The 19,696-nt window shown below is 46.5% G+C and overlaps 1 protein-coding gene across 16 annotated transcripts in view; it reads right to left on the bottom strand.

The window, feature by feature from the left end:
* The window catches only part of Dysf (dysferlin), a 204,419-nt gene that overhangs the window by 18,482 nt on the left and 166,241 nt on the right, over positions 1-19,696 (bottom strand). For all 16 annotated transcript variants that reach the window (XM_048416689.3, XM_048416694.3, XM_048416691.3 and 13 more), the window contains 6 exons: positions 11,469-11,567; positions 5,744-5,872; positions 5,316-5,471; positions 3,215-3,306; positions 1,409-1,579; positions 261-403 (listed from right to left, as the gene is read on the bottom strand). In XM_048416689.3, the coding sequence (XP_048272646.3) occupies positions 261-403; positions 1,409-1,579; positions 3,215-3,306; positions 5,316-5,471; positions 5,744-5,872; positions 11,469-11,567 (790 nt within the window). The remainder of the gene's footprint in view (positions 1-260; positions 404-1,408; positions 1,580-3,214; positions 3,307-5,315; positions 5,472-5,743; positions 5,873-11,468; positions 11,568-19,696) is intronic.

The raw sequence follows: 19,696 nt of genomic DNA, 5'->3' as shown, positions 1-19,696 counted from the left end.
GTCACAGACCAACCTGACTGAGACAGCTCCTCAATTGAAGGTCCTCTCAGGTTACTCTAGACCATACCTAGTTGACAACCAAGGCTAACCAGGACACCCTCAGATGACTTCATCATGACTCTGGACAGAAAGCTGACCTGGCTCTGCCCTGACCTCTGACCTACAAACTGGTAGGTTACTCTGCTGATATGGGGTGGGTCCACTTGGGCCTTTCCAATGAGACAAAGGGCCCACCACAGCTGAGACAACAGGCAGCTCACCTATCTCCTCAATGGTGTATTCCTTATCCCGAAACGTCACTCGGTCTGTCCGGTACACAGGGGCCTTGACCCTGTGCTGCTGGCAGAAGAGCTGGAGGAGCTGGGAGGGGCGGAGCTGGTCTCTCCACTGGTTTGGTCCAGAGCTGAGGCCCAAGTACAAAGACTAAGATAAGACACTCCAAGAACAGAAGGGAGGAGCTTCCGGTAGCCTTTGTACCCCACACTGACACAACACTGCCCACCCTTCACAATCAGAGCTTGCGTCCTTTCCGATAGCTCAGCATCCCCATTAGACAGTTGGGGAAACAGAGGCCCAAAGAGCAAAGGACTGAAGCCCTCATGAAACTGGAATTCAAATGCCATATGCAAATGCCCCTGGCAGTCACAGTACTCCCTCAGATCCAGCTGAAGCGTGTGTTTCATGCTATCTTCTCTGTTATGTCTCTCTGTCATCCCTCCCTCTATCCTTCTAGGTACCCAATCCTGCAGACCTTTCTGTGTGTGTCATGAGAGACCGAAGCCAGTGTGGTGGTGCAAGTCTTTAATCTCTGCACTCTGAGTCTAAGGACAGCTTGTTCTACAAGGTGAGTTCCTGAACAGCCAGGGCCACACTGAAACCCTGCCTCAAAAATAAGGCTGAATTGTGACATGATTAAGAGCTGGATACACAGATTCAAATTCTAATCTTGCTAGCTACAAGCCTCTGTTTCCACATCTGTGGGATGGGAACAATTGGGTTTCCATTGTGTTCAAGGAGAGAACACCTGGGCTGGCACCTCGTGCTAAGTAAGAATCAGCCTTTGAAAAGGATGGATCTAGAAAACATCATATTGAGTGAGGTAACCCAGATCCAGAAAGACAAACATCATATGTACTCACTCATAAGTGGCTTTTAGACACAAATCAAAGAAAAACCAGCCTACAATTCACAATCCCAGAGAACCTAGACAACAAAGAGGACCCTAACAGAGACATACATGGAATCTATATAGGAAGCAGAAAAAGACAAGATCTCCTGAGTAAATTGGAAGCATGGGGACCTTGGAAGAGGGTAGGAGGGGAGGGGAGAGAAAGGGAGGGGAGCAAAGAAAAATATATAGCTCAATAAAAACAATTTTAAAAAAAAAGAAGAAGCCTTTGGAGCTTACACACAGTAGGTCTGTGGGAGCCCACAGCGAGCTCCAAACTTGGACAGCAGCCTGTTCTCCAGGTCGATGACCGTCTCTCCAATCTTCTCATCCTTGGAGAGGAGGTCATAGTCATAGAGTGTGATCTTCAGGTCCTTCTCCAGAGGCAGGGTGCAGGTGAGCTCAAACATCCTGTAGGGGAGCCAGCAGTATCAGACACTGCAGATCTGGTGGCATCCACCCAGTGGGGAGTCAAGGAGCAGCCGGACAAGGGCAGGGGATTGAAAGTCAACCTAGAGGGGTTACCCTCCTCAGGTCTCCTGTCACTTCTAGAACAAGCTACCCACAGTGCAGCTGTACTGGGTAGGCCTCTATGCTTCTCTCTCTCTCTCTCTCTCTCTCTCTCTCTCTCTCTGTGTGTGTGTGTGTGTGTGTGTGTGTGTGTGTGTGTGTGTGTAAACATGTGCTTTTCCTAAACTGAGCTGGCTTCCTGGTTCCTGCACCCCATAATGAATAGATAAATGATATGGAATACAACATTGACACCCATTTTTCTACCATGGCAACAGGAGACAGAGATGGGAAACTCTAACAGAGGGCACGTTCAGAACCTACTTTTCAGACTCTTGGGGCTGTACACCAACTTCCAAGATGGAATGGAAGGAGGGCTTATGGAAATGGCTCTTAGGAGGGAGTTCCTGTGGTTTCTACACAACACACACACACACACACACACACACACACACACACACACACCACATAACCACTATCCCCATGCTAGGTGCCAGAGCTCATGAAACCTCGTCTCTCCACCCTCCATCCTCTCCTAAGCATGGTGGTAAACTGCTGTTGGCTGGGACTGCCTCTCTCCAAAATCTGCACACAGAGTGGCTTCCACTGAGTAAAGAGAGGTCACTTGCTATATGAATACTTGCTATATGGGAAGACCAGGAATCCACAGGAGCTAGAGAAACAACAGCCAAAAACTGCCCTCACATCAAAACTTTCAAGACCAAACAGCAGCTCAGACTCCCAAGAGCCACCCCTATACCATAGCACTCAGCCCCCTCCTCCTGCTCTTACAGTCCCTCCTGCCCTGGCTGTTTTGGGTCCCATAGCTGACTCCCATAAAAGCACATGGACCCTAAGAGTAACTGCTGGTAACTTCACATCTGGAACAGACAGGGAGAGTAAGGGACCCTGGTGGAAAACCAGCAGATCCTCATAAAGCCTCTTAGCTAATACCAGCGACAATGTCCTCGTTTGGGAAAATGTACCAGTCAGGTAAGATGCTGAGGGGGATTGGGATGAAGGATATATAGGAACTCCACACTATAAGAAATGCATCTTCTGCTGGGTGGTGGTGGCACATGCCTTTAATCCCAGCACTTGGGAGGCAGAGGCAGGTGAATCTCTATAAGTTCGTAGGCCAGCCTGGTCTACAGAGTGAGTTCCAGGACAGGCTCCAAAGTTATGGAGAAATCCTGTCTTGAAAAAACAAAAAAGAAAGGAAGGAAGGAAGGAAGGAAGGAAGGAAGGAAGGAAGGAAGGAAGGAAGGAAGGAAAGAAAGAAGGAAGGAAAGAAGGAAGGAAGGAAGGAAGGAAGGAAGGAAGGAAGGAAGGAAGAAATGCATTCTGAGTACTCATGTAGTCTCTGATCTCTGAGGTAACCGTTCCCGTGCTTAGCCAGGAGCTCATAAAAGATCCAAGACAAAGGTTCTGCTCGAGAAGATGAAGATTTTTTGAGTGGCAGCCACATCTCCCCACTGAACTATGAGTTATCCATTCCAGTCCCTTTATCCCAAACTCAAGCCACTTTCTACTTACTTTCCAAATACAGGCTCCAGGGTACAAGGGATGTAGTTATCCTGGTCACTCACTGATTTCTTCCCTATGGAGATCTTGATGTAAGGGTCACACTGGAGGACACAGAAATGTACATGTAAAATCACTGGGTCAAGGAGTCTTTGGGGTTTCTGGCTTCCAATGACCATTGGAAGTCATTGGGGAGCTGTAACAGATTGTGTCCTGTCAGACCAGGACCCATCCTCCATACCACATGACACCACACCACCTCACACCATACAACACCACACCTCACCACACTGTACCGCACCGCACCACACCACACCACACCGCACCACACCATACCACACCACACAACACTACAGGACAGTACACTATACCACACCATGTCATACCCACCACACCACACCATACCACATCACACCACACCGTACCATATCATACCATATCATACTACACCTCACCACACACCATACCACACCATACTACACCATACCATACCAGTACCATATCATACCACACCACACCACATAAACTGCACCATACCACATCAAATCCCAGCATATCATGACATACCTCACCCTGTCACACGCTATGGCCAGACAGGTCTTCTGGCCTCACATCTAGCAGTGGGAAGGGTGAGTGTCCTATACTCTTGACCCACTGGCACATGGGAATAGGTGGGTGTGGTTAGACCCCAACCCTCATACACATACAACCATATATTCCTAGGCAAGGTTGGGGTTCCCTCTATTTTCAAATGGCCTATTTCCAAAGATGGAAAGAGACAGACAGGGCCACATTTTGTCCACTAGATCAGCCTGGGCCTGTCTTCTGGGTGCTACCTGTAAGCACCAGCAGACTTTGCACCATCCTACAGGAATATGACAAGAGAGACGAGCAAGGGGTAGCGCAGTGCCATGAAGGCTTGAAGAATAAAAGCCAGGACAACAGTATAGCCTGGAGGCCGCCTATGCTGCCCAGGCTGGATCCAGTGTGTGACTTCTCATCTTTGAAAGGCCGGACTGTGTGGATGGGACCCAGGCTTCTACCCCCAACCATAGGGACACATCCTGGCCCTGAACCCATCTAAGAGGATAAGGAAGGACCCAGGCTTGGACCTCTGAACTCCAGCCACCACCCCTGCCTCGCTGTTCTCTCTCCCTTTCCAGCTCCTCGCTCTCTGCCAATGCCTCTCCTTCAGTTCCCCCCTCCTCCTCCATCTCTGGCCAGGACTTAGCTCTGTTTCTTGCTTCAGACGTGAAATTTAAGGGAAGATCTAAAATCTCAGTAATCCAGAGAAATTATATTTTACTGTGGTATTTTGTGAGCTGGAGAGATGGCTCAGAGGTTAAGAACTGGATGCTCTTCCAGAGGACCCCAATTCTATTCCCAGAACCCACATGGCATCTTACAAATCTCTCTAATTCCAGTTCCAGAGGATCCAATGGTGCACTCTTCTGGCCTCTGTGGACACCAGCACAAATGTGACACACACACACGCGCACACACACACGCACACACACGTATATGTATATATATGCACAAAATACACATACACATAAAGTAATAATAAAAATAATTTTTATGAAGCCAGTCCCAACAGCCTGTGATGAACAGACCCTCAGCAATAGCAGAACAAGCCTTTCATTTCCCTGTGCCTCTAGACCCATAGCCCACAGATGTCACCAGCCTGCGCCTTCCTCCCCTCCCAGAACTGAAACCTTACCAGGCTCAGCCTGAACCTCTGCCCACATTACCACATGCCATAGCCCAGTTCTACCTGTGAATTGAGCAATCAGTTTTTAAGCCTTCACCTGTGTTCCAGTCACTCTTAAAATCCAGTTTCCTGTCCTTCCCAACCTCCCAACATTCATGTGCCCATGAGGGTCCTATTCCTTCCTTCAACGTTTCCCCATTTTCCCAGAGCCCCAAAGAGACTCTAGCCTCCCTGATCTCCTGGGGTTGCTCCTCACATAGATTCCCCAGCTCCTATTCAGCTCTGCAAGCATCTTTGGGTTCCCTGGTTCACTCTGGTCTTCCTGAGACAGAAACTCTGTCTGCCTTCTACAAGTCAAGCTTGCTATTTCTCTCAGGGGACCAAAGGCTCCAAAAATGTTACCTTGCCATTGGGGTCCTTGGGTTGTAAGCCAAATGCTCGAACAATGTAAATACGGACCAAGCATTCCTGGGGACCCTGAGCAGCCAGCTGGTGGAATTGCCTTGGGGGTAGGGGAATGGCTGGATCTTCTGGAAGAGGATAAATTTTGAAGAGACCCTAAAAAATAAAATAGGAACTTGATTTTCATTTTTGTCATCACTGTCAATAATACAGTAACCAATAGGACCATTACTCTCATTTCTGAGTACCATTACAAGGGATCATCGAGCCAAGCCCCAAACTAGCCCACACCACCACCCAATTTTGCATCAACCACAAGGTCATCCCCAAGGACACCAGTAGCAGCAGCATGGTTGCTGCTGCCACTGCCCCTCCCCCGCTCGCTCATTGCTGCAATCTCATGATTGTAGGTAAAGCCAGGGACGGACCTTAAATTCTCCGATGACAGACGGATCGTCTGTTTCCTCCTGAGTCTTGCCTCGGTAGAGCTTGAAGGTATTACAAAAGTCCGACAGGCCCTCAAAAGCCTCCACATTCTCCAACTGTGTATCATAGACCTGTCACCGGGAGGAGAAGAGACTCAAGAGCAAGAAATTAGGGGGTCAGAAAAGAAAGAAACAGGAAAGGGAAGCAGGCAGGGTGAGTGAAGGAAGAGAAGGGACACAGAGAAGATGGAACATTTGACCGCATCAAAAGTTAACAGAAGGGTGGAGTTGGAGTGGAGGAGAAAGGGAAGACAAGGAGGAAAAGAGGAAAGAAAGAAATGAAAAGAGAGAAAGTCAGGGAAGGGAGAGGAGGAAGGCAGTGTTAGTCTATTAGGATGTAGGTTTCAGCTTAATCAGATTTTCAAGTTACCCAACACTTACAAAAGTCACACGTTTTAAGGGATTAAGATTACAAACAATGAAAAGTTAATCTTCTGTGTAAAGAGTGAGTCATAATCCTCATATATTCTATAATTCACTTTATTTGAATTATTTGATCTCAGACTTGACTGCTTACTGGTTTCCAATCTCTTATAATTAACATGAGTTCTTAAGGTTAAAATATGGCTCTGAATGCTACTTTAGACCTAAGTCCGAGGTCTAGCATTTTATGGCTGTCTCCTTAATATTCAATAGTTTGGGTTGTTTCCTCTTCTCAAATCTTATTTCTTTAAAGTATGATGGGGAGTGTGGTGGTGCATGCCTGTGATCCTGCACTCAGGCACTGTAGGGGGCTCAGAAGTTCATAGCCATCCTCACTACATGGTGAATCTGAGGACAGACAGCCTAGGGCACAGAAGTTTCCGTGCCTCCTAAAAGTGTTTAAAAGTACAATTTCTTTTGAATTATCCAGGTAAGGGAGGCTCTGGGGATTTTTGGTCTTGTTACTAATTTCTAGTTTTAAAGTCTTGCAGTCAGAAAGTGGTACATGGGTCATTGCCTCTTCTCAAAAACTCAAGTCTTTCTTCTCAGCCTGGTACACGGCCAACTTCTCTACCTGACTCTCTCTGTTGGAGTTAGAGAGCATTTCCAGACCTGATGGTGAATGTTGCAATAAGGTCAGGCATGGAGACCCACACTGTTAATCCCAGGACTCAGGAGGCAGAGAGGCAGGTGGATCTTTGTGAGTTTGAGGTCAGCTTGGTCTACACAGTGCATTCCAGACCAGCAAGGGCTGTGCAGGGAAGAAGGGGGATGGGGCGGCAGCAGCGGAAGGAAATGTTATGAGTGAGATGCTACATGTTCTGATAAGGCAGATGGCTCAGGTCTAAGGTTTACACACATTTGTATTCACATAACCTTGTAAGTTTCTAGTTTCATGTATGTTTTACTAAAATTCTCTCCATAGTCTGCTCTCCCTCCTCATCCCTGTTCTCCTCCTCCTCTTCTTCCTCATCGCCATCAGCCAATTTTAGGCAAGATTCTCCTCCTCAATATTTACCTTGACACTGTTTGCTTAGAATCTACTTACTTACATAATGTATCAATTGAGAAAAGATCTGTCCACTCCGTTTATTCTACAACACAGCTCTGAGAGAACTCACTGTGCATCTCACCTTCCCTCCTTCGGCACTAACTTTTGCCGTCCTTACCCCGCTACATCTTCAGTAAGAACGGTGTTTTCCATGGTCTCATTACCCAGACCCTCCCACTAAGTCACATGGGCTCCAGAGAACAGTGCCATCCTAACTAGTTCCTCTGCTGTGCCTGAATGCTTGTCAGGCAGTATGACTGACCCTCTGGCACCTGCGTGTCACTAACAATCCTGTGTGCTGTTTCAGGGTCTCTGGATTTGTGTAGTTGGGAAAGCTGAAGTCACCTTGATTTGTTTTCTATTTTAAATGAATCTTTCCACACCATATATTCAAACATTCTTTCACAATGGTGAAATTTGATTAAACGGTTATATGTTTCTTTGTTTAATTTCACTGTTTGTGGTGTCATTCTCAAAGACTCTGACGATAGCAGTGTCCCGTCTCCTGTCCCTGGCTTCCACACCTGCCCCTTCTCTCTATGCCTCAGAATGTTTCCTCTCCATTTTCTTTGTGTCGTGACTGCCACCTCTACCCTCTATGCCCCGGCTGTGTTCTCCATGCTGCCGTTCGGCCTTGTCCACCATTCAAGATCATGCTTTCTCTGCTGCCAGAGTCCTTCCCGTTCATGGACCTTATCCATTCTTGAGTTCCTTCCTACATGCTTCCCATTCTGAAGTTTTCTTTCTAAAATGTTCACAGAGAAACATTCCTTCTCCTCTGCTCCCACCCCACCCCCGTGAAACAGTCCTGGTAGGCACGTGACCTCTTCTCTCTTTTATTGGCTTGATTTCTACTTTCTCTCCTTTTTCCACTTTGGATCTTTGAATTAATGCTGTGCAGTTACATTTACTAACCACTAAATGAGTTGGCTTTTTCTAGCTTGGCTATTTCCTTCCTTCCCACCATGGAGGCACAAGGCCTCCTACAGACATGGCTCCTCCATGTCGCTCCACCTACCCAGCTCCTCTGAATCAAACCAGGTCTAGGCTTCTGCAGTCAGCTTGACCTGCCTTCAGAGCTCCTGCAGCTTTGGAAACAAGAGGCACACTTCCTACTCCATGTTGCAAGCGTTTCACTTTGAGACTATTATGAAAATTTCTAAGTATAGGAAAGTAAAGAGAAACAGCAATAGAGCCCCATGCATCTACCCGCTGTCTGACACAGTTACCGCATTCCCATTTGGAAGTACACATTCACAGGGGTTTATGAGAACCTGTCCCCATGAGCTGCCATCATCCTTCATGTCCCGTGGCCCCTGCCCAATCTCAGTTGTCCTTGAGCAGCCCTTACTTATATTTTGGAGTCTGCGGCTTTTATTTGTTTCCAGCTTCTCTGAAAAATGGATTTTGTGGGTTTGAATGATTTCCAAAAGAAAAGGGGGAAAATGCTGACTTATGCAGGCATGTTCATGCTGGGAGTCCGAATGAAATACTTTATAAACTTCCAACTGGATGGACTTTTTGTTTAAACTTATTAATTCCTCAATTTATTGTACTTTAATATGTCCTGACTGATTTCTGTCTTGGGTAACTTATTACTAACCTAATTTGTGATTAGATTTTGTAAATGCGCTCTGAGCATGAGGTAGAAAATGTATTCTTTATTTTTTATTACTTTTGTCTTCCATTTTTAAATTATTTTTGTTGCCTGTTTCAAGACTACAAATTGAGCGTTTTATTAAGTGGCAACGTAACTAGCTGTAGCTTAAAGAAAAGCCTTAGCCTGTTGTTTGGTTCTTTTATTTACTGTCTATTTGGTCAAAGATGTAGTATATTAAAATTTCCTCTTCAACTTTAATTTCTGCTATTTTGAGAGACTACCTTTTAAGATAAAAGTTTATATATCCCTGTTTTTGCTCTGAGTATTTCAAAGCTCTGGGAGCCTTTATTTGGGAAAAACATCTTTTACCAAAGAAAGGAAGCCACTGCTTTGTTCTTTGCTTTCTACTTTAAATTCTACATGATTCCTCTTTATTTACACTTAACCTGATTATGTCTCCCAAGATAACATGAAATATTACTTCCTGAAATGCTGTTTTCCCCCAGCCATCCTACTGTTTCAAAAGTTTCTTTAAGGAGAGCACAATAAATTTTGACTTTTAATGTAATCTCAAAGTCCTTATCATTTAGCAGGAGAGTTTGATGCATTCTTGTTTATTAGGAAAGTTAATATGTTCTTCACTTTTCTTGCATTTTTTTCTGATTTCTTATTTTAATGCATTTTTTTGCTATGCCCAGTAATTTCCTTATTTTTCTATTTAGGTCATGAGCTTTTACCCCCTTTGCTAGTGATTTCCAAAGTATAGTTCTTCTTCTCTCTGTATTCCTCTGTCCGTCATACTATAGGCTGGTTTTGCTGGTAATGGTGGTCTTCTTCTATTTACTGATATTAAAGGACCAGCATTCCTTCCAGGTCTCATTTCGCCCCAGAAATAGTTTGGATGCCTTTGTTCTGGAGAGCCTCTGCTCACTTGGCTGCTGTTGGAGACCTCCTCAGAGAGGTCAAGCTGGGGGCCGAGTGCCAGCTCCGCATCCGGCATCCTCCTGAGGAATGGGAGGCTGGGGCCTCCGGCCACCCTGGCAGCAATCCTCACCCTTGCTTGCTTTGTCCCATTTCTTGGCAAGGCCATGGCACCCTATGCCAGACCTAACTGGCCAAACCTTCTTCCTGGTACGCAAATAGTTCTGTCTGTCTGCCCAGCTTCACACGCCCAGCCAGGAAGCCAGAAGGACTTGCTGCCTGAGGTGCTGCTGGGCTCCTGCGGCCCCAGGGCAGGGCAGCCACGACTCTAGGTCCAGCAACCAGACAAGAGTCCAGGGGACTGGAGGGACACCACCACGTTGTAAAACTGTCCCCTCCAGAGTCCCCACCCAGGGCTTTCAGAGGCAGAGGACCCAGCCCACACCCCTCCACCTAGCTGGAACTTTCCCTAGTCCAGTCCCTTGACGGCACCTCCATCTCCTGGCCTGAGTCCTCTGCTTGCTCTCCCAACCATGAACGAGGCTGTGAAGTACAAACTCGCTGTCATTTTAGAGTCCAGAAGAAACAACATAGTCATCTGACTGTACTTGTCTCATAAAATAAGAAATCATATTCAGGGAAGTGTGTCCCATGCCATATTCAAGACATACTTAGCATGAAAAAATCATACATTGTATCTGACATTTGGAGGTGGCTGGTCACCTGACAACGGAGACCACATAACACCTTGGAGAACAATTTTTTGAGTCAACTTTGGTTATATTTCTAAAAGCTAGTCTACCTAGAAAAATTTGTAGAATGTCCTCAAAATACCAGAAATTGAAGGACATGTCTCTGTTTTTATTCACAGAAACAAAGTCTAGCATCTTAATTATATTTGTTAGATAACTTCTTTGTCTCTTGTAAGGGTCAAAGGTTGGAGTTCAGAGGTATATTCTCAATTGGATTTCACATTTGAGCTCACTTCAGAATTTCTACTGCAGAATGGTTTCCCCAGACCTCCAAAAGCAACAGAACGATGCCACAAAGCCCTCGGCAGCCACCATGGTAAGGGGCATCAGCAATTCGCAGTTTTAGTAATTCTTCACTTTGAAAATCTGTGGCAGGGCCAGCCTCACTTCACTTCCCTTTCTCCTTTTGGGAGAGAGAGCTAAAGAGGCATTTTAAAGCAAGCCCCGACATCCTTTCACCTACACGTGCTTCAGCATTTTCTTTCTTGGTATTTTTATATTTATTGTTCATTTAGCGTGTGTGCACACACTCATGCACTCATGCCATGGCTTCTACCAGAGGATCAAGTCTGGACTGTCAGCCTCGGTAGAAAGCAGTTTTACCCCCGAGTCACCTTGCTGGTTGGTTCCATTTGTCTTTCATTCTTTGATACTGGGGATCAAACCCAGGACCCCACACATGCTGGCCAACACTCCACAGAACTCGGGCCACAGCCAGCATTTCGGTACTGTCAACGCCCTCCCACAGTACTTTCTCATTCACCGTGGTCCACAGTGACTTCTCGTTCCAAATCCACGCTCTGACGTAGGGTGACCCTTCATTAGACTCAGACTCGTGACAACATCCCTGGTGTCCTAGGGTAACTGCCCGCTTCTCATCCCTGAACCTAACGACTGGGGGCACTGAGGGAGAGGTCTTACCTTCAGTGTGTCAAAATCCTTCTCCAGGTAGGAGCCACACTTTTCATTCTCCCCGATAGAGGCAAAAAATTTGCTCCACCAGTCAATGAACTCCTCCTCCTGAGCAAAGAGAAAGGAGGGGAGGGTTTAGAGACCATCCGCCAAGCAAAGCCTTCTGAATGGGAATTTTCTTCCTAAGGCTTCGGGATGACCTGGATCCCAAGGCTTGCCTGCAAGTGATCAAGGGGCTTGGAAAACAGGGAGCCATAAACCTCTGCCTCTTTGGGGCAAAGGCCGTGGAGACTGGGGAAACTTGCAACACCTGGATGTTACTGAGCAACTGGCTCAGACCTGGCTCCATCCCCATTCCTGTGTTCCCATCAGGCACTCAGGCCTTTCTTGTCTTTCTGTGAAGCAGGAATAACCACAGTAGCAGGCAGCATCCTAGGGACAAATAGGTTGTGGTCCAAAGAGTAAGCAGAGTTCTCTGCAGGGAGGCTATCGAGAAAGCATTGCCTAAAAGGAAGGTAAGACAGAGCCCGGGCAGCTCAATGACCCAGTCCACCCCTCTGCTTTCTGAACTGGGAACCAGAATACAGACTTCTCAAGGTGGAACTGAGGCAGAGTTCCTAAAGATGAGCAGGCATTTGTCACATGACTTTTATTCAAGACGCTGGCCAGTGAGGGGAGCTAGGGAGCACAGAGTGAGCTGTGACGACTCGCTCTGCCCTATCTGCCCTTCATTGGCCATAGTCACTGGAAGGGGCCCACTGCCTGGCCCACAAACCTCCCTCCACACCTTCCAGCTCAGCTCTCGCCTCAGCCCTTCCCCAACTGTGCTCTAGAATGTGCCTTTTCCTTAGAGAATCAGCAAGCTCCCTGAAGGATTTATCCCAGAAACGTACTCAGGACAGGGTCCTCAGGCTGAAGCCTCTCCATTACCACTGAAACACGGGTAGTCAAGGGAGAAGGGCTAAGAGCAAGATGTCGGTAGGTAACATTCTGAAACCACGACTGAAGGCTGAGTAGGGCATCCCCTAGAAGCTGCATCAGTCGACAGAGTGAACTGAGTATCCACCCTAAGCATGAACATACTTAATCCTCCTTGAAGCCAAACCCTTTTAGTTCCCACTTAAGAATAAACCAGGTCAAGGGATCCAAGCAGGCAGTGCGGGTGCCAGAGGTGCCCAGAGTTCCTGTTCATCCTGGAAGTGCAGTCCTAGCATCCCCAGGACCCCGCACAGCAGAGAATGAGTGTCAGCATGAGGCTGTCACTTACCAGGAGGATCCTCTGCAGCCACAAAAGAAAAAAACAGGTTCAGATGGGTTAAAGTGCAGGGAGGCGGAGCTTCTGGGCTTAGAGGGCCCCAGCAGACACCGGCACAGAGCAAGGCAGTGCAGGCTCTCACTGAACACACACGAAGACCAGCACGCAGGAGACAATGTTTACAGTCACATCCAAGGGAGATGAATGTGCCGAATCATCCATGTGCCCCCACAGAAAACACACAGGACATACAGGAACACGGAGACAAGCACACGGGCTTAGGTAGGAGTGGCTAGAATGGGACACTGTTTAGCTGTTTGACTCTTCCTAAGGTTTATTTCCTTTCCCAGCCCAGGTATTTAAAACTTTAACAGGTTAGCTCTGGCAAGACAGGCAGTCAACCAGCATATTTGACAGAAAAAAAAAAAAAGACGGAACACAAGAGCCGTGGGAAAGATATTATATAGTTCTCTGTCTTTAAACATACATACACACTGAGAGAGAAAGAGACAGAGACACTAGGAGACAGAGGAGGAGAATAATACCATCAACAGTAACACTCAAACAGACAGACGTCTTGAAAACTGAAAACAGGAAGAATACCTTTATTTCTGGAACCCTTGGAGCACTTAGGGGGAAAAGAGCCAAAAGCAAGTCTCAATAAAAACTGAGAAATAAACTCATGGTGGTCACCTCTCTGACCATTCAATAAAACTTAAAATTAATAAGAAACGATAAAATGTCCCAGGCTGTTAGACATTTAAAGACATATTCTTATAACCCCATTGAGTCAGAGAAAAGCAGGACTAGATTCAAGACACCCAGGTTGCAGACAGTCCCACAGGCACTGGGAAACCCAATCTGAAATGCTCTTGCTTTTATGCAGAAAAGATAAAAATGAATAACCTGATAATTTATGAGATTGGAAAAAACAAAAAAGTAAGCAAAACATAAAATTAAATTTGAAGTAAAATTGAAGGAAATAAACATATCAGAAAGGGGAATATCACAATTGATAACTAATACCCTCAATAAAAGAGATGAAATAAAAAGAGATTATGGGGAAGAATAAAATAGTCCCAAAAAATGAAAGCACTTTCAAAAAATACCTGCCAATGGAGCTATCAAGCCAGGAGACTTTTTGTTTGGAAGAAAGTTCTACAAGTCTTTAAAGAATAAATTATTTTTTGGTGCACAGGATAGAAGAAAAAAAGATAAAAAATCTCCCCTTCCTCTGTGACAAAGAAGCACAGAGGAGAGATGGAAGGAGGGGGAATGTGCATAACTCTCGCTCCTGAGTACAGATACAAAACTTGCAGATGAACAGACCTGGTGAGGTCCAGCTGGATCGTTACAGAACATGAGAATGGCTCACCAGAGATAGCTAAGCATCACGGGTCAGGGAAGCTGCTCATACCTGTCATCGCAGTACTCTAGAGACTGAGGCAGGAGCATTTCCACCAGTGTGATGTCAGCCTGGGCTACGTGGGACCCTGACTCAAGGGAGAAAAGACGTTTGAGGAGTGGAGAAATGGTACTAAGTCGGTCCTCTCCTTCCACATCGGTATCCATGGGTTACAGAAACCAAACCCAGTTTCCCAGAATTGAGCAGCAGGTGCTTGACCCACTGAGCCATCTCACTGCCCCTCGTCCCCCAAAACTGACTGCTTTTATTTAGATAGAGAACAGCAGCATGCTTCAAAAGACACTGCCAAGAATGGGAAGAGAACAGTTGAAAGGATGGGAGGAAAATATTAGCAAATCCTACATCTGATAAGAAACTGTATCTACAATGTTGGAGAACTCACACAACTCAATAATCTTCTCAATACAACTTAAAAATGGGCAAAGGGGCTGGAGAGATGGCTCATGAGTTAAGAATTTATACGACTTTTGCAGAGGACCCAGGTTCAAACCCCAGCACTCACATGGTTCCTCCAGTTATAACTCCAGTTCCAGGAATGAATCTGGTACCTTCTTCTGATCTCTGAGGACTCCTGTATGCACATGGCGCACACGAACTCACACAGAGATCCATAAATAAAACAATAAAATAAATCTTTGGAAGTAGGCAATAGTCTTAAGATCACATTGCTGCAGGGAAGATACACAGCGGCCAATAAGAAATAAAAACATGGCCACTGCCCACCTTGCCATCAGAGAGATGTGGACCCAAACAACAATGAGAAACAGGCAGCACACTAGGGTGACTCCTCAGACAGGCAGATAACACAGTGGCAGTGGCAGGGGCCCTGGGGAGAAGCTGGGGAGAATGTAAAACATGGTGAACACTGACATCCTGGCTATTCTGAAAAGAGGCAAGGAGTGCGTTCCATGAGACCCCACCCCCACCCCCGGTCTACTCTTGATACACGTCCTAGAAAAATGGGGATGATCCAAAAACAGACACTTGAAAATGCCGAGCAGACTTTTTCAGAATGGCCACCAGGTGGGCATGACTCAAGAGCATGGCTTCTGAAGAACGCACAATATTTGGCAACATTCTACCACCTGGATGAGCCCTGAAAACACGCTAAGCAAAAGGAGCCAATCACCAGAACATGAATTACATAGCTGCATTTGTATGCAATGAGACCGAAGGCCAAGTAGAGCTGGGGATGGTTGGAGGCTACAGGGAGTGGGTGCTCCTTCCTGCAGAGAGGGAAATACTCTAAAATGGATTATGGGGATACTGCTCAACTCTTTCACTACACAGGGAGGAAAGCTGCCAAACTGAACACTTTAAATAAGGGCTTGTGTGGACACAGACATCTCAACAAAACTTAGAAAAAAAGGCAAATGATCAAACACAAGCCTAGAAGCTCACACTAGGAACAGTCAGAATCTCAAGGACTTATTCCAAGCAAGCAAGAACTGGGCGGCATGATGCCTGAGAGATGGCTCAGTGGCTCTGGGTGCTTCCCACACAAGCCTAAATCTAATCCCCAGAACCACACGAAAATCACATACAGTGCGGGGGGGGGGCATCTGTAAACCCAGCTGTCCTAGAGAGAGATAGAGCCACACCAGAGAAGGACTCAGATGCTCATGGGAGAGCCTGGGTCTCACAGTGAGGCAGAAACAATAGGAATTCTAATTCAGCAAGGTGGAAGGCCAAGAAATAACTCCAAAATTGTACTTCGACCTCCACACATGTAGCAAATATGTGTCCTCTCCCTCCCCCCCCATACACACACAAAATAAATTTTAAGAATTAGTGGATAAAGAGGATATTGTTTTGTTTTGTTTTAATAGGCAAACATTTGAGCACTAAACAGTGTCTAAAGCTTGCTGTATATGCAGCTTTTTAAATTTTATTTATTTATTTTTGGTTCTTCAAGACAGGGTTTCTCTGTGTAACAGCCCTAGCTGTCCTGGAACTCTGTAGACCAGGTACGCCTTGAATTCACAGAGATCTGCCTGCCTTCACTTCCAGAGTGCTGGGATTAAAGGCTTGCTCCACCACCACCAGATATACTCAGCTTTCTTAAGAACAACTTTTTGTTCATTTGTTTGAAACAGGACCTCTCAAAGTAGCCGTGGAACTGGCTATATAAAACCAGGCTGATATTGAACTCACAGAGATCTGCCTGCCTCTGCCTCCCCAGTGTTTAGCAAGAACATCTTTTGTTGCTGTTGCTGTTATAATTTTGAGGCAAAGTCCCACATCCAGCAGGCTGGCCTTAAACTTATTGTACAGCAGAAGATAACTTGGAACTCCTGATCCTCCTGCCTCGCCCCTCCAAGTGCTATGTGGTTACAGATACCACCATGGCTGGCTTATACAGGGCCTGCCTGGGCTGGAACCCAGGGTTCTGGGCATACTGGGCTAGTGCTCTACCCTCTGAGCTCCTCCTCCAGCTTTGTCTATAATTCTTGTCTTACCATTCTCTCTGAACTACCCAAACATATTTACGTGGTCATTACTGACTTATGCCTCCAAAGGTCTAGTGTATGCCTCATGAGCCTTTCTAATGCCCTGGTTATTAACAGGCCACCGGCTCCTTCTATTGCCTTTCTCCCGTAAATGACTGGCAGCCCCTCCTCCCAATGCTCAGACCAGCAACTCTCAGTCCCAGGTCCAGAGCACATGCTGAATCTGCCATTCCCCACCTCCACCCTGTCACTACTACTGCCATCGAGGCCCCGTTCCCTCATATTGGTCTCAACTGGCCTCCCGTCTCTCTCCTCTTACTGCCCTGTCTCTAAATCCACTCACACCACCACAGCCCTATAATCTGTAAGTGGATCCTGGCCCTCTGAGTGCAAAGCCTTCTGATGTCTTGTCAGCAGACTGGGAATAAGCTAAAGCCTTTACAAGATCTTCACAAGACTCAAGAGGTCAGAGCCTGCAGCTCTCTTGCCAGCTCACCTCTTCCGGTCATATTAGGCTTCCTGGTCCCAAGTTTGTCTAAGACTCCCTTGCCTTTCTCTCTAAGGGTCTCTGTCCTCCTGAGGGAAGGAACCATCAGTGCCTACCACCTCCTCATAAGATCCCAACTACAAACCAAAGTATGTTCCACCCAAGTTCACCCAGAGGAACAAGTGAGTGTCCTGGGATTACTCAAAGAGTATGAGCGAGAGAAATATGAGTTATCAAAGCAGCCACACTGGAAAGTCCTCACCCAGCGAGGATGATGGCTTCCTCATAGCCACATAGGCAACGCCCCTTCAACTAACCTTCACCAGACTATATACTTTAGCACCTCCCAAGACCCCCAAGGAACTTGTGCAATTAGGGCCGAATCCAAATAGCTGAGCTGGAGCAGCAGGACTCAGGTGAGGGTCCATTGACCCTCCCCACCTCCTCCTTCAGGGAGGAGATGCCAACAGTCAAGAGCCCCATTCCTGATGGCCTCCTGCAGGTAGACAAAGTTGATCTGATGAAGATGGCGTTCAATTTGCTCAAACGGCTGAGTTCTACACCATGGATCCCTGATCACTTCCCTCCCCTTCAAGTCTTCCTTCAATGCATTCTCATCGGCTCTCTCCCGTTCTCTATGTTTCAAACTACAGCTTCCTTCTGAGCAATTTCTACCCCCTCAAAATTTGCTTTGTCTACACAGTGGTCATCCCCACCAGACATTAGCTAGACCTCATTTAGGTCTTTATTGTTTGGTCTCTTTCCATGGGGGTAGGGTCCCATAGCCTTTGATCACATGACCAGTCTCAGTTCTTAGATTACTTCCTGGTAATAGCTTGCATCTCAGGAGATATATGATGGGTACATGAGGTCTTAAACATTGGAGGAGGGGAAACAAGCAGCGATCTTTGGTTTCAGAGACAAAGAACAGATAACGTGTCATCGAATTACATATCTAAGGGAATGAAAGTGTGGCTCAGTTGATATAGTGCTTGCCTAGTCTGCGTGAAGTTTTGGGTTTGTTCCCCAGCATTGCACAGAGCAGGTACACTGATGCACACCTGTAATTCCAGCATCTGGAAGATGAAGGAATGAGGATCAGCAGTTCATAGTTATCCTCAGATCCAGAATGAGCTTGAGGCTTGCCTAGGATCTATGAGACCTATCTAAAAAAACGATAGTAATAAAGGTTTAAGGAAGCATTTTGTCCAGTCAACTCTTCTCCATCACAGAATAAGAAGATGGACTTTCAGGAGGCATAGAAGCAAGAACCAGAGGGGTATGATGGTTTCAGACAAATCATCCTAACTTCTCCCGAATTCATCCTCTATGAACTGAAGAATTTGGTATACAGCTAGCCAGAGGGCTCCAAGGAACTGTGCCAAGGCACTGCACAGGAAGCCGCATAGATATAACAAAAGAAAGTCCTTGGTACTTCCTGTAGACCTGTAGAGTGACATGGGACATTAGTGTTACATGCTCCATGGCTAATCCTGCAGGTTAGGACAGGAGGGAGGGAGGATGGGTGGGAAGAAGAAAGAGGGAAAAGGAGAGAAACAGACAGACAGACAGACAGACAGACAGACTCAGGAGAGGTAGGACTAAGAGAAGATGGCAGAAAGTGCAATCTGATCCATGTGTCCCCGAGTCAGAGCCCAGAGACGCCACGGTGGACTGGTACTGGGAACCAGGCCGCCCTCCCCGGAGAAATAACATTAAGGAAGGCCAAACCAGAATTTAGCCACCACCCCCCACTCTGGGGTGTGGAGGGGAAAAGTAAGCCCAAAGTGACTAAGTTTAAACCTAAAATGCCTAAGATTACCAGGGATTTTCTGCCATTAGGAAAAAATGAGAGCTCAAAAGGGAGATTAAGTTGACTTACAGAAAATAAAGTGATATTTTTAACACACTCACGGACACGGCTTGAAAATATCATTCCTGCCATTACCCCATCCTGGCTTCTGGGGAGTTATTTCAAACCCATTTCACCTGTCAAGGAAGTTCCAGAATAAGTTAGCACAGCCTTGAGGTGAACTATCCAGGTCTTGGCCAGGTGTGCCCCAGAAACTGAATCTCCACCTCCACAAAGGGAGGAAACTGGTCCTGTGGCCTCCAGTGCCAATGTCCTTGACTTCATCTAGAAACAGCTAAGCATCAACCATGGACTACGGCAAAGAGGAGGAAGAAACGTGAAGATTGGCTTCTAAAGTGTCATCTGGCTTGAGTCAGAGATCTGGCCATTGCCACTGTGACATCCCATGCCCACGGTTCAAGGCCATTCCTCTTTCCAAGTGGAAGCCTCTTGGATTTCCACTAACAGCCAGCATTCAGTTGCTGACCAATCAAAGCCGGGCAACAAAGACAGTCAGCCTAACAGGCACCCCAACTCTCCAAGACCTGAGTCTGCATGGTGAGATCCAAACCATCACCCCAGTGCCTCGTGCCTCTTGTGATCATGGAAAGCAAAACCTGTAGTGGAAATTCTAACTCCTGTTGGGAGGCAGGAAGTGGAAACTGGGGTTCAGGGGTACACACACATATCACTGCGGATGGAACCCAGAGCCTTGAACATGCTAAGCGCGTGCTCTAGTACTGAATTACATGCCCCCTTTACCTTAT

This window comes from Myodes glareolus, chromosome 6, assembly GCF_982192425.1.
Source record: "Myodes glareolus chromosome 6, mMyoGla1.1, whole genome shotgun sequence".
Taxonomy (NCBI): domain Eukaryota; kingdom Metazoa; phylum Chordata; class Mammalia; order Rodentia; family Cricetidae; genus Myodes; species Myodes glareolus.
This window is presented reverse-complemented; position numbering and strand designations above follow the sequence as displayed.